This window comes from Phyllobates terribilis, unplaced genomic scaffold (assembly GCF_046119375.1).
Source record: "Phyllobates terribilis strain yellow unplaced genomic scaffold, ASM4611937v1 Scaffold_3__8_contigs__length_932513732, whole genome shotgun sequence".
Classification (NCBI taxonomy): Eukaryota; Metazoa; Chordata; class Amphibia; order Anura; family Dendrobatidae; genus Phyllobates; species Phyllobates terribilis.
The window spans coordinates 322,260,771-322,273,176 of record NW_027362763.1 but is presented as its reverse complement, the minus strand read 5'-3'; the positions used below and the strand labels follow the sequence as shown (position 1 = coordinate 322,273,176).

The window sequence follows — 12,406 nt, the reverse complement described above, 5'->3', positions numbered from 1 at the left end:
ATCCAGCCGGGGACTATGACTGGAGACAAGACTAGTCCGGCCAAACCTTTAAAGATTGTGAAGCCAGGCTGCCATTTCCACGGTTTGGGCAGCACAAATAGCCTGACAGGTTCCCTTTAAAATAGTGTCAGTGTTAGATTGGTGAGGGTCAGACATCTAGTTTCCCTACCAATCTGCTGTTTTTAGTCGGCTCTGTTCATTGTTTAGATACAGTGGCTCCAGAGCTAAAAGAACTAAAAGGTAAAGATGCCGGGTATCAGACCTCTACTGATCTGATATTTCTGACATAATCATGGAAAACCATTACACTATTTATCCCAGAGGGATTTTTTCCCTTTTATTCAGTAAATTAAGTTTTTTAATTATTTATATTACAAGTTAATATCATAACATTTAATTATCTACTGCATAATGCAGATAGATACTTACGTGTCAGGGTTTGCAGTATACCATGGTTGCTGTTGGACAACAATGAACCCATAGACTTGTATTGCTATAGTAAAAAGTACATGCAACACAACTGACAACAAGAGAGGGGGCGACATCAGCTGGGCTGGTGGTCTATATGGAGCTAGTTTGGGGTATGCATGGTTTAAACTCACTGGAATAAAGAAGAATAAAAATAAGACTTGATTAGCATTTCTAGAACACTTCCAGATGCTGTACTTTGCTGAGTGTAGTTTATTTTCCCTTTAGATCATGAACATGCAGAATGTATGTGACTGTATAGCAATGGGGACTTTTTTGTAAATGAACACACATCAGTAATATCATATATTACACAATATAAAGTAGATACCAAAAGTTCACTTTTAATTATTCTAACTGAATACTCTTAAAAGGGTACAAATAATTAAAAACATGGCTGGTTTCTTCAGAAAAACAGCACCACACTTGTCCATAGGATGTGTCTGGTTGTTGCAGCTGAACTGAGTATCCCATGCTAAAAAGGTCCACTTAAAATGCAATATTTTGAGGCCTGAAGAAAGTTTGTGCCTGCAATGTGATTACATAGAAAGCTGCTGCTAAAGGCTCTAACTCCAGCTAGGCTGTGGCTTAGGGCCCGATGCATCAAAGCTTTCACACCACAATTCTGGCTTAGATATTTTGAAAAGTCTCAAAATTTAGGCTCAACTTGGAGCTTCTCGAAAATTTTGTGACTTTTCGCATTCTAACGCCAGTTTCTCTCAGCCCTGACAATATGGGGTGGAACAGGGGCATGACGATCGCAGCTTGTCAAATTGATGATGAGTGGCAGTGTTCGTTATGCCGACAATCTTACTCCAGCATGGTCTGGAGTAAGATTTGTGGTGATGTGCACAGAGGTATATGCCACTCATCCAATATTTCTCATTCATGAAGAGGCTTACACCTCCATCAAAACCAGTGTGAACAATGCCGGTCTTGATGCATCAGGTCCAATATCTTTATACTAGGTTTTAAAACAACACCAGACCACTAAATACAAGGTTTCATACAGGTAAAAGGTGGTATGATACCCTATTGATGTACCATGTCTCACTATTTTGCGACTAACCCTTTAAAGAGGACCTGTCACCAAGTCAAAAATTGCCAGATTTTACTCTTCTTTTATTCCTGCTGCTCCACTGGGTTCATTTTTTTTCTCAATTATTCATACAGTTCCAGAGACAAGGACCTTTTTTTTAGAGCAAATTTTTATGGTCTTTACAAGGGGACTTGGATATAAGGATTTTCTAGCAGTGTCTTTTTAGGATACTGATTACCCTATGAGTAATTCCCCCTTGGTAAAGACCATAAAAAGTATCACAAAATAAAGAGACGCATATCTTTATAGCTATAGGGCGCATTGTAATAAAACAAAAACTAGAATACTCAGGGAAGCAGAGGGAATAAAATTTGAGCAAAAACTAGCCATTTTTGACATGATGACAGGTCCTTTTTATGCCCCTTATACCAAAAAGAAATAAAATGAGCATAGAGCAATATTTTAAGAAGTAATTGTACTAAATTATGTTTTTTTCTTACTTGTTAAGCAGACAACTATAGTCACAGCCACATCTTGAACAAGGAGCTGGTAGTTGGAAAGAATATTAATTTGCTAAAGAAAAGGAAAGATATAGAATGTGAATGTAAACGAGAAAAAAATTATATTAAATGTATGAAAGGTTAGTGAGTAACATACTTTTCTTGAGCAAGTACTAACTCAAAAGCTGACCATACAAATTAGATAGCTGTTGATTTTTGTTTGACTGACAGCTATCTCTCGCTTCTCTCGCATACACAGGAACGCTTGACTGAGCATGCCTGTGCTTAAGGAAGGTGCTACTAGACTCCACCAGCAGCAACTTATCTCCCCAGCAAATAAAAGGATCAAGCCATTGAATTCTAACCTGTCGGATCCTTCTCTCCCCCAAACATGATCTGTCTGTGGATCAAAATTTGTTTTAGAACTGCTTTTGTCTTGAGCACTTTGTAATCAATAGAGGCAGTGGTAATACACTGTATTGTTGCCTCTGCTGGACCTGGCGATTACATGATCTTTAAATGAGAAGGTGTGTCCAAACTTTTGGTCTGTACTGTACATTCTGGTCATTCCGGCTAAACTAAATGTAGATTTGTAACAGATAAATTCAATAAAATAAATGTTTTTAGCCACATGGAATTCTTAAAAGGGCATTTCAATAATGTTTCCTGAGTGCTTAATATTTTTAAAAAATTGTTCTCATTCAGGGAAAAACAAGATTATATAATTTATAACTAATATTCGAGGAGTTTTTTTTGCACAAAGCATCTGGATCTTCTTAAAAGACCTGTATTCCAGAGACATAACAAAAGTGGTGCAGAGGTTGCAGTTGCAGCAGTGCCCTGATGCCTGAGAAATCCCAATTTCCCCTCTACCAAATAAAAATACATCAATGATACAAATGCCACATTGATGAATGAAGGGTCGAGATACTGATTTTACATCTGCATCTAAAACCCTTAAATCTGCGCCTATGCTGGATTCTCTTTCATTTAACAGTTTACATATTTTCTTTTGATAAGATGAGAAAAATCAAATATTTAATAAATCTGCAGAATAATTAAAGAAAAAAACATAATTATTGATAATCAAGTTTACCCAATATAGCAGAAGTAGACAAACAAACTGGATCATGGCATAAAGAGTCATGTACTTGAAAACACAGAAAGATGTGACCAAGGCCGCTCTTCCTTCCCTAAAAAGAAATATATGTGAGTCAGACTAAGCAAATCATCACAGTCATTGACCAATCAATGTCAATCTCAAAAAATCGTGCAATGACATTTATATCCTGTCCAGAAATTCAGTATTGTACTAATTTCAAAGAATACTTTAAAAAGCTCAATCCTCCAATTTGCAGCTGAAGAGCTGCTTTACAAACACAAAATTTGAGAAATTATTGATGTTGCTTGTAGCAAGCGATCACAGCACAGCTTTATTTGTTAATCTCTAAAAAGATAAAAGCTGCACTAATAGAGATTGCAATAAGCACAAGGATATATATCCTGACCATCACCTATGAGTCCTATGTATCCATGAGGAGAACACTCCCATCACCTACCCCAGCCCATATTTCCCGGACAGTCAGTAAAAATACTACACTTTTTTGACCTGTCCATAAAATGGAGATGTCTGTGATTTTTTTTGAGGATAAAGAAACTTAGACAAATTATTTTGGGTGTAATTAACACTATATTAAAGTTTACAGTAAGTTGATTTCTTCACATATGAATTATGGGCTGTAGGCATGTATCACTTATAATCATGATTTATTATGGTTTCCCAATGTGTTGGTAAAAATTATTGTCTGTGCGTGATTTTTTTTTTATATAAGCTGTTCAAAAAAAAATAAGTAAAGTTGGCAACCCTGCAGGCTGCTATACAAAAATACACAGTAGCCTGTCAATCACTGCTATAAATTACTCTCAATACCTAGTTATGTGCATAAAGCTGTTACGCTCCCTCTAGTGGTAGCTCCAGTTAATTATTTGATTTTATTACTGCAGTATATAGGAGATTTGGAGCACTGTGTCTCTATTCTAAAATTGATAAGCAAATAATTCTGATCATAACAATGAAATGATCGTCAAAGGTGGACAGTAAATCTGCACACTAAAATTCTGTTCCTAAAAGAAAACACTGGATAGGTTATTATTTTCTTTAGGTGCAGCTGTAATTATTTGCACAATACTGTCTGTTACCCCTTAGAATGCAAATTAAAATATTTAAACATCAGGCACTGTCTGATTCGTGTTGCCCATAGTTCGGGCAACATGAATTTCCTGTCAGGTTCCCTATACCATGCTGTTTATAAAGATTTTTCAGAGTATAGTATGATATTTGCACAATAGTTAAATTGTATTAAATGCTGCACATTAAGTGAAAAACAATAAAATATTATGTTTGCAATGCTAAAAATGTAAACATATACAGCAAATAGCACCACAGTGAAGAACCATTAAAGTGATGTCAGGTAATTCTGACATTATTTTACTTTTCATTGATAAAAATATGAAGAACAGATTACTTGACCTACTTTATCAACTGTGGGATGCATCCTATGTTAGGAGTGTGCGATGTGAATGGAGAGGCAACAGATGCTTCTTGCTCAGAAAGAGATATACCAGCATGAGCCACTTTCAGTGCCTAAAAGAAAGCATCATAGAATTTAGTTTAGGGTTCTTTTAAGAAGTTTTGGTGTTTTGGTTAAAGGGGTATTCTCAAATTGTCTCGTGGGCACCTCACAACTCTGCAGTCTCCATACTTTCTGGTTTATGGCAGGGTGGGCACAACTTATTGAGTGATAGTTCTGCTGAGTAGCAGAACTGTAGTATTAGTAGGACTATAAAACTCAACAAGTTCTGCTGTAACACTTCAGCTATCAGTTGGTTGTTCTGGAGTATAAACTGCTATCACAATATTTTTCAGTCATTTAGTTACTTAGAAGATTTCCCCTTCCCTTGCAGTTATCTATAACAATAATATTCCATTCCTCATGTGCATTATGTTATTTAGCACTAACAGTGAGGAACAATATATATTTTACTTACTCCACAATCATTGGCTCCATCACCGCACATGCAGACATAGTAACTATTGAAGGCAAAAAAAAAAAGTGAGTATCATGATGTGCAACATTAACAAGAAAGTTAAAGCTGTTGTCCACTACTAGGACAACCTCTTCTCAATCACCATATTTATCTATGTAAAATAATAACAGCTATACTCACCTCCAGTACGGTCATCAATGCCTGCTCTAACAGGGCTCGCATGACATTGTTATGTCAAATGAGCCCTGCAGCCAATCAGCAGCTACTTCAATGTCACTTCTTTTGAACACTCGAAAGAAGTGAGAGACCATGCAACTGCTCTCTGACTTCCTCTGGATGTCAGTTATGTGCAAAGGAAGTGAGCATGAAGTGGCTGTGGATTGACTGCAGGGCTTGCATGACATAACAAAGTCATGCGAGCCTCGGGAGAGCAGGTATTTCCACTGGAATGGCACCCGCACAGAAGATGAGTATAGCTTCTATAATTTTACATGGAGAAAAACGGTGATTGATATTGAGTTGTCCTAGTGGTGGACAGCCCCATTGAAAGCACAAGTAAAATTTTACAAAGCAGAACCATGTATTCAGTTGAGGGATTAAAAACTCAATGTTTATCTTTCAGAGGTGCAGCTAGAGGGTAGTAAACCTAGCATGTGTCCTGGGAGCTGCGTGCCTGGGGTGTCAACAGGCCATTTAGCATTGGCTGGGGCATATAGCTACTGGGCTAGGCAGAGTAAATTAAACCAATGCTGAGCTCAGTAGTGGCTCTGACATCTTGTCAGTGTATTTCAATGGTACAATGGTTTTGTTTTTCTTTTAGGCTTAGTTACTGATCCATCAGAAAACATGTACGATCAGTTCTTAAAGTTTAACTGTATTGTTGAATGGAAGTCTACATTATAGTAGATTCAAATCTATCAGCTGTTCTGTCTATAATTTACTCTATAGTGCATATCAGGCAGATATATGACAAAAAGGTACCAGATCATAATCCTTGACTGTATGTGATCAGACCAATCATAGCGGTTATTAATGAATAATTATAGAGCTGACACAACATGGCCACCAAGTGGTGATGAGCAAATCTGTTGAAATATAATTTGGCAGATCCGCTTAAATTTGGCAATGAAATTTGATGACCATCTAATTTATTTGACACAAATCGAATGTGCTCTATTATACTCTGAGGTCTCTCCAGACCCCAGAGCACAATAAATGGTCAAATAAAAGTCATCTCACTCTGTCTGCTCCAGTCTTCAGTCATATTTTCTCACCATATCCTAGCATTTTCTAGCTGAAGATACAAGGACACCGCGAGAGAGGAAGAACATAGCAGAGTGTGGACCAGAACGGAGATGGGCTGTGCGGCTGCGCAGGTGAGAGCAAGAATAAGGTGAGTATATATTTTTTTTACTTTTTTAACTCCATCCTGGCCCTTTAGAATACAGCAAAATAGCAGCAGTCATCTTTTTGGGTTTGTGCAAACCAAAACAACTAAAATACAATTATGGGGAAATTTAAGAAGACTTTTATTAATTTAGAATAGATTCTCTCATCTATAACATGAAGCAATTCAATACCATAGATTCTTATTTCCCTCGAAAAACATTTATCATAAGCTAGTTCATAATCTGAAAAGCAACTGTCTACAATAAATTTGCTAAAATGTCTGTTTAATATGGTCAAAAAAAAATAATAAATATATATATATATATATATATATACACGTATATATGTACACTGCTCAAAAAAATAAAGGGCACACTCAAATAACACATGCTGGATTTGAATGAATGAAATATTCTCATTTAATACTTTGTTCTGTACAAAGTTGAATGTGCTGACAACAAAATCACACAGAAATCATCAATGGAAATCAAATTTATTAACCAATGGAGGCCTGGATTTGGACTCACCCCCAAAATTAAAGTGGAAAAGCACACTACAGGCTGATTCTGTAACCTTCTTAAAACAAGTCAAAATGAGGCTCAGTATACAATGCCTGGGCATGCTCCTGATGAGGTTGCGGATGGTTTCCTGTGGGATCTCTTCCCATACCTGGACTAAAGCATCCGCCAACTCCTGGACAGTGGTGCAACGTGATGTTGGTGGATGGAGCGAGACATGATGTCCCAGATGTGCTCAATCAGATTCAGGTCTGGGGAACAAGCGGGCCAGTCCATAGCTTCAATGTATTCATCGTGAAGGAACTGCTGACACACTCCAGCCACATGAGGTCTGGCATTGTCCTGCATTAGGAAGAACCCAGGGCCAACCGCACCAGCATATGGTCTCACAAGGGGTCTGAGGATCTCATCTCGGTACCTAATGGCAGTCAGGCTACCTCTGGCGTGCACATGGAGGGCTGTGTGGCCCTCCAAATAAATGCCACCCCACACCATTACTGACCCACTGCCAAACCCTCATACCCCCTCATACCCCCTAATGGAGTCGGTTTCTAACCGTTTGTGCAGACACATGCACATTTGTGGCCTGCTGGAGGTGATTTTGCAGGGCTCTGGCAGTGCTCCTCCTGTTCCTCCTTGCACAAAGGTGGAGGTAGCTGTCCTGCTTCTGGTTTGTTGCCCTCCTACAGCCCCCTCCATGTCTCCTGGTGTACTGGCCTGTCTCCTGGCAGCGCCTCCAGCCTCTGGACACTACGCTGACAGACACAGCAAATCTTATTGCCACAGCTCGCATTGATGTGCCATCCTGGATGAGCTGCACTACCTGAGCAACTTCTGTGGGTTGTAGAGTCCGTCTCATGCTACCACGAGTGTGAAAGCACAACCAACATTCAAAAGTGACCAAAGCATCAGCCAGAAAGCATTGGTACTGAGATGTGATCTGTGGTCCCCACCTGCAGAAACACTCCTTTATTGAGTGAGTCTTGATAATTGCCAATAATTTCCATCTATTGTCTATTCCATTTGCACAACAGCATGTGAAATTGATTGTCAATCAGTGTTGCTTCCAAAGTGCACAGTTTGATTTCACAGAAGTTTGATTTACTTGGAGTTATATTCTGTTGTTTAAGTGTTCCCTTTATTTTTTTGAGCAGTGTATATATATATATATATATATATATATATATATATATATATATATATATATATATATATATATACATATACATATACATAATACAGCTATATTTAAGACTATAAGAAGCGTACTCTAATTTTTGGAATTCTTCAATCAGGCTGGATTTTTGTCCTGGTGACATTCTAGCAAAGATGGCTCCATTTACCAGAAGCTGCAATAAAGCAATAAAAGTTCATTGTATTAAAATGTTTAAAATAAATATATTGATAAAAAATAACAACCGGTTCAAATCTAGTTTTTATAGGAAATCTACTGTATTTAAAAACTATATAAAAATCTGATGCATTTATCTTATTCTCCAGGCCAACATTTATAATTGAAAAATTCGGAAATCTTGCACTTTACCATCTGACCACATGATCACGCCATTAACAATAAGTGATGGGGGGGAGGGGCTCACCTCTTCTTTGCACAGTGACAAATGTACAGATCACAAAGAATGCCTTAAACTCTCCCATAAAAGTTCATATGTTTCTAAGCTAAAAAATGTATACACATCTTAGAGATTTCTGGCATGTAGGTTCCATAGAACCATGTTTCACGCTGCAAGTTATGGTGGTGTGACTGTGCATATACTTCTGTCTCCATTTATTTATAAGGGAGTTTAAAAAAAGAAGTTTGGACATATAAATAGGTAGCACATATTTGGGAAGAAAGCATTAGAGATGAACTGCATAGATAGTTCTGACAGATTATCCTGGCAATAGCAGCAGAGAGAAATATAGTTTTTCAAAAAGGTTTTAAACATAGTTTACAGGTAAAACATTTTTTAACAGTAAAATGGCTAAAAATTTTTTTGCTAAATTTGTTTTTATATTACTTACGGTAATTAATTTTATAGGAAACCTACTTTAAGAAAGATTACTGGTGCAGAACATTTAGATTTGCATTTTTTTTGTACCCTATCCAGAATTACATAACTCAGTAAAGAATAAATATTAGACACACAAAAATGTGAAAAAAATCTTATGAAGTGTCAAGTTATTAATGGTTGAATTAGTATACATCGTCATAGTAGAACTACAAAATCAGGAGTGGCTCCAAAATACAAAACAGGTGGAAATCTTTCCATTATATAATAATTTTTAATTTTTTTCATTGTAAGTACCATTCCTGATTGTGGCTTAAAAATTCAGGCAAAACACAGACCAAATACTGACATATGAATAAGACCTTAAGCTGTATTTACATGATGCTTTCCTGTGTGTTTTTTGCTGCGATTTTCCAAAAACACAATAAAAATACAATGCTTGTACAATGTTTTTAGAAAATTGTGGAGAAAAAAACAATGGAGGGAACATGGCCTAACAGTTAGTATCAGTCTTTGATCTCATGTATATAAATTATCATCTTGGGTAAGATTTATATGTTTTATGTTAGCAAAGGAAGCCTTTTATACAAATCTGCTAAACTTTCAGTATTTTTCTGAAACATCTTACTTTTGGCAGTAAACTCTGGAAATGATGCAGAACAACTTGATAAGTTTTTCCACTCATGGCAAAGTGATAGTTGCCCTGGGCCTCCTCTAGAACTGTTCTTCCTTCAATATCAATGTTTATTGACACCTGTAATGTGTGAATATAATATAATAAGAGATTTCACTTTTTAACATATGAGAAATACTTGGAATGACACTACGGCAGTAAACAAAGTGTATAATGCGTTTAAGAAACATCTTACTGTCAGATCTTCTGAATTTTGATCAAGTCCTACAGCTGGATGCCAAGAAATCTTTGCTGAACTCAGTCTAGTTGGCTCTTCAGCTTCTACAAGGATGACATTGCTGTTCGCTGGAACTAAGCAAGATGTTCTTGCCACTGTTATGGCAGTTTGTAAGTTGTCCCCTGTGGATGTAAAACTGGACTGTGACCCAACACAAGACAATCCAATGGACGCAGTAGATCGCAGAAGACGTTAAGAATGGAGGGATTTGGAAGGGTCTTTCTGCAATATCACAAGACACTTTGTGGATAACGAAATATAAAGCGTGCACTAGATAATTAACGTTTCCCCCAGCACCTATTTAGCAGTATTAAAGGTGTAGGGGTACTGATGACATATTGGTAACTTTTAATGTTATACTGCATATATAGAGTGGCATGTAAAAATTTGGGCAACCCTGATCAAAATTACTGTTATTGTGAACAGTTAATTTAGTTGAATATGAAATGATCTCTAAAAGGGCTAAAGTTAAACATTACACATTTACTTTGTATTTTAGGCAACAAAAAATTTAATTTTTTGCATTTTAAAAATTACAAAAAGGAAAGTGGGCCCATGCAAATGTTTGTACAGCCTTGTAGATTTGTGTGCTTAGATAAATTTGGCCAAGGTTACAGGCCTTAATTAGCCTGCTAGGGTTATGGCTTGTTCACTATCATCGTTAGAAAAGGACAGGCGATACAAATTTCCCAGATTTAGAAAAACCTAGCATCCTCTAACCTTGTGCCAAAAGACTGCAGCCACAGGCTCTTCTCAGCTGCCACCTTGCACTCTGAAAATGAAAATGGTGGAGGCCCACAAAGCAGAAGAAGCCCATAAGTAGATAGAAAAGCGTTTTCAAGTTGCCCTTACCTCAGTTCTAAATTTAATTAAGAAATGTCAGTTAACAGGAACAGAGGAGGTCAAGATAAGGTCTGGAAGACCAAGCAAAATTTCAGTAAGAGCTGCTCATTGGATTGCTAGAGAGGCAAATCAGAACCCCCACCTGACTGCAAAAGCTCTTCAGAAAAATTTAGCAGACTCTGGAGTAGTGGTACAATATTCTACTATTTAGAGACACCTGCACAAATATGGCCTTCATGAAAGACCATCAGAAGAAAACATCTGCATCTTTACCACAAAATTTAGCGTCAGAAGTATGAAAACGAGTATCTAAAAAAGCCTTATGCAGTTTGGAAACAAGTCCTGTGGACCGATGAGGTTAAAATAGAACTCTTTGGCCACAATTATCAAATGTATGTGTGGAGAAAAAAAGAGCATAGAATTTCAGGAAAAGAACAACTTGCCAACCATTAGGCATGCGAGTGGATAAATCATGCTTTTATGGTTGTGTTACAATCAATGGCACAAGGAACATTTCATGGGTAGATGGAAGAATGGATTCAATGATATTTCAACAAATTTTTGATGCAAACATAACACAATCTGTAAAAAAGCTGAGGTTGAAAAGAGGATGGCTTCTACAAATGGATAATGATCCTAAACACACATAAAAATCAACAATAGACTACCTCAAAAGGCGCAAGCTAAAGGTTTTACAATGGCCCTCACAGTCCCCTGATCTGAACATCATTGTAAATCTGTGGCTAGACCTCAGAATAGCAGTACATGTAATTTGACCCAGGAATGTCACAGAAATTGAAGAATTTTCCAAGGAAGAATGGATGTAAATCCCTCAAACAAGAATTGAAAGACTCTTGGCTGCCTACAAAAAGTGTTTACAAGCTGTGAAACTTACAATAGGGGGTGCCACTAGGTGTTAACCATGCAGGGTGCAAAAATTTTTGCATCAACCCATTTTCCTTTTTGTAATTTTAAAATGTAAAAAATGACTATATATATATATATATATATATATATATATATATATATATATGTACAGTGCTGGCCAAAAGTATTGGCACCCCTGCAATTCTGTCAGATAATACTCAGTTTCTTCCTGAAAATGATTGCAATCACAAATTCTTTGGTATTATTATCTTCATTTAATTTGCTTGCAAGGAAAAAACACAAAAGAGAATGAAGCAAAAATCAAATCATTAATCATTTCACACAAAACTCCAAAAAAGGGCGGACAAAAGTATTGGCACCCTCAGCCTAATACTTGGTTGCACAACCTTTAGCCAAAATAACTGCGAACAACCGCTTCCGGTAACGATAAATGAGTTTCTTACAATGCTCTGCTGGATTTGTAGACCATTCTTCTTTGGCAAACTGCTCCAGGTCCCTGACATTTGAAGGGTGCCTTCTCCAAACTGCCATTTTGAGATCTCTCCACAGGTGTTCTATGGGATTCAGGTCTGGACTCATTGCTGGCCACCTTAGAAGTCTCCAGTGCTTTCTCTAAAACCATTTTATAGTGCTTTTGGAAGTGTTTTTTGGGTCATTGTCCTGCTGGAAGACCCATGACCTCTGAGGGAGACCCAGCTTTCTCACACTGGGCCCTACATTATACTGCAAAATTTGTTGGTAGTCTTCAGACTTCATAATGCCATGCAAACGGTCAAGCAGTCCAGTGCCAGAG

At 37.2% G+C, this 12,406-nt stretch overlaps 1 protein-coding gene across 1 annotated transcript in view; it reads right to left on the bottom strand.

The window, feature by feature from the left end:
- The window catches only part of LOC141259320 (probable cation-transporting ATPase 13A4), a 101,806-nt gene that overhangs the window by 7,315 nt on the left and 82,085 nt on the right, over window positions 1–12,406 (bottom strand). The window contains exons 19-26 of the mRNA XM_073675075.1: window positions 9,841–10,004; window positions 9,600–9,725; window positions 8,232–8,311; window positions 5,056–5,098; window positions 4,542–4,651; window positions 3,104–3,200; window positions 2,008–2,080; window positions 430–601 (exon numbers count right to left, since the gene is read on the bottom strand). Coding sequence (XP_073531176.1) covers window positions 430–601; window positions 2,008–2,080; window positions 3,104–3,200; window positions 4,542–4,651; window positions 5,056–5,098; window positions 8,232–8,311; window positions 9,600–9,725; window positions 9,841–10,004 — 865 coding nt within the window. The remainder of the gene's footprint in view (window positions 1–429; window positions 602–2,007; window positions 2,081–3,103; window positions 3,201–4,541; window positions 4,652–5,055; window positions 5,099–8,231; window positions 8,312–9,599; window positions 9,726–9,840; window positions 10,005–12,406) is intronic.